General features: G+C 31.8%; 1 protein-coding gene across 5 annotated transcripts in view; it reads left to right on the top strand.

The window, feature by feature from the left end:
* Positions 1-3,853, top strand: part of mri (mrityu) — a 47,602-nt gene extending 43,749 nt beyond the window's left edge. For 3 of the 5 annotated variants that reach the window (XM_067049256.1, XM_067049257.1, XM_067049255.1), the window contains one exon: positions 901-2,191. In XM_067049256.1, the coding sequence (XP_066905357.1) occupies positions 901-1,077 (177 nt within the window). In that variant the 3' untranslated portion in view covers positions 1,078-2,191. Of the gene's footprint in view, positions 1-108; positions 875-900; positions 2,192-2,450 lie in introns of those variants that run through there. The other 2 variants (XR_010843909.1, XM_067049260.1) reach the window with 2 other exon arrangements.
* Positions 3,854-4,205: the final 352 nt, after the last annotated feature.

Below are 4,205 nucleotides of genomic sequence, written 5' to 3'. Positions count from 1 at the left end.
ATATGTGGTTAATCTAATTTTTTAACACTTTATACCAGTGGACTTGCTGTGTGATGTTAGTAGCAGCTTAAGTTAAGAGTGTAATTATAACTCATTTTTTTATTACAGAATATTTCTGGGTTTTGAAGGATTAAAGAAATGAAATACAGTTGAACCTCTTTTGTCTGGTGCACTTGGAACCTGATGTTTGCTGAAAAATAGAAAGTGCCCATGCAAAGAATGTATCTTCATTGAAGATGACATGTTAAGATATACCTCAGAGTATCTTGACTTACCAGGTCACAATAAAAACATACTGATATAACATTACAATATCGTGTACCAAGTTACTTAGATGCAATTTAGGAAAAAAGTTTTTCTAATTTTTCTTTGGCTGGTCGCCCACTGGAATTAGGCCAAAGGGAAATATCCCAATATAGAACATTGTAAGACCCAATAGGTGTAAAACTATAGTTACAGTAGATGGCCTGCCCAAATCTGATTGGGTTGTCTTCAATAACTTTATAATTTCGAAACTTTCTTTAATAACCTAGCCATTAATAACTACTCTTCCTTTCAGTATGAAGCTATTTAATGACAATAATTACAGGTTTTATTTATAGTATTGTAATTGTATGAATATTGTGAATTCTATTTAATGATCATAAGCAATGTTTTTGGTACAAAATATAGATAGGCTTGGAAATTAAAGATATAACTCAATTTAAAAAATAAATAGTTTAAATAAAAAGGTACATTTATTTTTTTAAACAATTTCCACTTATAATCTCTTGATACACTTACTGTTGTTAGTTGTTGGCTTTGCACTGCAGTATTTAAGAATGCTGGACTAAAGAGGTTGAACTGTATATGATTATTGCAGAAATGAACTATATTCTTGTATATGTTCTTACATTACAGTGTGTGAAGTCCAAGTCTGTTACCAACCTTGCTGAGGCAACTGCTGACCCAGTTTTGGATGCAGGTGGAAATCCTATTATTCCGATGGGTGGAGCTGAAGCAGCTGTTGTTGCTGATGTTGAGGAGGGTGCTGTTGGTGGTGTCGACCCTCTAGTTCCTGTAGCACCTGTTGAGTAATCAGTATCTCTCCCTCATCTGATGTGTTGTCTTGGGAGCTAGAGCTCTGTTGGATTTTGGCCGAGTTGAACGGCTGGCAAGTTTTAGTTGGAATATGTGTTAATAACGGGTTACAACAATACTCTTATTATTATTATGTGTAAGTATTGATTATTAATAATGATATTTATTATTTAATACTTACAATTCATTAAATTCCCAACTAAATTATAAATTTATATTCTTGAAATGACAGGAAATAATAGCCAGACCAACAATACTGAAAACAATTTTAATGTAAAACTAATTCCACTTTTCAAAGTTAATAAATGTACTGATTATTCTGTGGGATGGTATTATGTATGAAAATTTATATTGTCAAAGAATCTTATTATTTATAATCACAATAGTATTATATTTAATGAAGAGCATGACTTAATTTAGTTTTTTTTATTCCAAGATTCTTTGTTACTACTCTTCACAATGTTTTTGTTACTCTGAGCCCATCTGTGTTCAATTTATACGACTGATATGTGTGGCTGAAGTTAGCCAGTTAGAAATGTTATTTTGCCAAGTATTAAGGAAAGCTCAATTTTTATTTTATTTTTTTATAATTATTGGATCATGGAAGTTTGACTTTTTTTATACCACATTAATATTAAAAAGTATTAATAATTGAGTGACAGCATAAAAGTTATGAGAAATCTTATTTATTTAGTTATTTCTATTTCTCTGAACTTTGTTATTTGTTTGTTTTCAATGCAATAGATTATTTATGTTCATTGTATAATCATTTTATAAAAAATGATTAATTTAATTAGTATCCTAACAATGTATGTTATTAAAAGTATTATCTGTTCTATACAAAACTCCTTACTTATTTTTATAAATGAAAACATAATTTTAATGCATTTTTTTTTAAAATCCATATTTAAAGAAGCTTTCCTCTTTATTTATTTATTATTTTCTTTATCTACTTTTAGGTAATAAAACCTACACTTCTTTTATTTTAACTATTTTGTGAATTTTAAATTATAAAATATATCACATTGAGACTGATATAAATCGAACTGCCTTATCTTGTAACATGTTTTGTATGATTTCAGTTTGCAATATACTGTTTGTATAGTTTTAATTTTTTGTTTTTTAACCCCTCAATTCCTTCAAGGAAAAGAATTATAATAGTTTCAATCTTTTTGCAAATAAATATAAAAATTTAGAAATAAATTGGGATTAATTCAAATTTGTTAGTGCATAATGTTTTTATATAGTGAGTACAGTACAAATGTTATATTGAATTAGAGAACTTTCTGCAGTGATTATAAATTAATTTATTTTATGCCTCATCTGGTATAACATTAAGACTTAATACTTTAAATGTTTTACTACTGCAGCAGTCAGAACATTTGCACTGGTAGTATGCACCCCTCTGGTTACTCATTCCAGAACCAAATTAAACTCCCACTAGTGAAAGTTGTGGAAGAAACTTTCACACATCAAGTGCAGTACCATCTTTTCATAGAGGACAAAACCACAGGCCAGCCTATTGTTATGGAGACAAAATCTTCTATGTTCCTGATTCGTGTACAGGATGGTGCAAAACTCCCTCGGACTTGACAGACATAGCTAGCAATAACATAGTAAAAATCACTACCTGCAAGGAAATCACCCAAGATGTAAATTTAAGCTTCAACAAACCTCTTCAATGGGCCTTAACCCTCGTTGAAGGAAAATAATACTTACTGCAGACCTTCTACAATGGTACAAGCACTTACTTCAGATATCCCACCAACCTGCAATACATGGACCATAACTGGCGCATACAATGCTTTAACTCAGACAAGCATCCTGTTGACTGCCTGCTCAATCATGGGCCTGACCGATGCAGCAAGCTACGAGTTAAACAACCAAAGAAAATCCTGGGAGACCTTCTCTATTAGTGGCAATATGTGATGCTTCGACTATACCCACAGTGGAATACAGAAGTATCCCAGTCTATTCACACTTCATGGCATAAACTAGCACTGCTGATGTCCTCAACATCTGTGCTTACTGGGACTAATCTACCAGCACTACTTAAAGAAATTCTAAATTAACAGATCATCGAGCAACTCACTGCCCATATCTGAAGTTTAATCTTATCACCATTGACACACACCTAAATTTCAACTTTGATAGGAACATTCAGTGCAGGAAGATTATTACCAAGATTGCTACATTCATAAAAAATAGTGGCAACCATACCTGTAAACCACCTATAAGGAAGAACATGATTACTGCACTCAACCAAGATTATTTGTCAAAATTTGTGCACAGGATTCATCCCCTGACACTGTCAATATCCTGTTTGATTCCTCCTTAACCTATCTCGGTTCCTAAGGTCAAACTACTCTTAAGACTCTTTGTCGAAGGGCTTCTATGAAGTAGCCTACAGGCTAGTATTACTTCCAGACAACATCCCCGACACTACCATTAGAAAAAAAATAAAAGGGCAAGTTATTTGAAACTATAGTCGAGGTAAGGCTTGATAAACTTTTAGTTTTACAGTGCATGTTCATATCATCTGACTTTCACTTGCCATCCTACATAGGTCCCTAAGGTCTGTGTATATTGGTGGCATTTTGTTGAAGTTATCACCATTTTTGTTAGTAAAAAAAAATCTAAACACCAGGAAAGGCAAAAATTATGAACAAAAAGTTTTTATTTTTCTGTTGCTATAAAAATACGCATTTGAGGGTTTCTCAAGGTGGAAAAAACAAAGTTTTTGTTTTGACAAAAATACAATCATTTAACTAAGAATAATGTAACTGTAATGCAATCAGGAAAGATCATGAAGTCAGCTTTTCCTGTTCAAATCAAAAGTTTCTAATTTTCCTTTAGTTATTAATAAAATTCTTTAATATTTTGTATTTATTCATTGTTTGATATTGCTAACAAATAGAACAGTTAATTTTTTACATAAAAATTAAAAGTAGTTTAGGCAACAGTAGTCTTCTAGAGTTCATCGAAGCAAGACCGTGCGGTGCCGATCGTTTGATGTTTTAAACAATAGTGCCTTGTGTAACTCTAACATCCATCACTTAACCTCTACAGCTCACAGGATTACCAGGCCAGCCCTTTCCAATATATTTTATTATTTATCAACATTT

This window comes from Halyomorpha halys, unplaced genomic scaffold (genome assembly GCF_000696795.3).
Source record: "Halyomorpha halys isolate HHAL.00 unplaced genomic scaffold, Hhal_1.1 Scaffold2345.1, whole genome shotgun sequence".
Lineage (NCBI taxonomy): Eukaryota > Metazoa > Arthropoda > Insecta > Hemiptera > Pentatomidae > Halyomorpha > Halyomorpha halys.
This window is presented reverse-complemented; position numbering and strand designations above follow the sequence as displayed.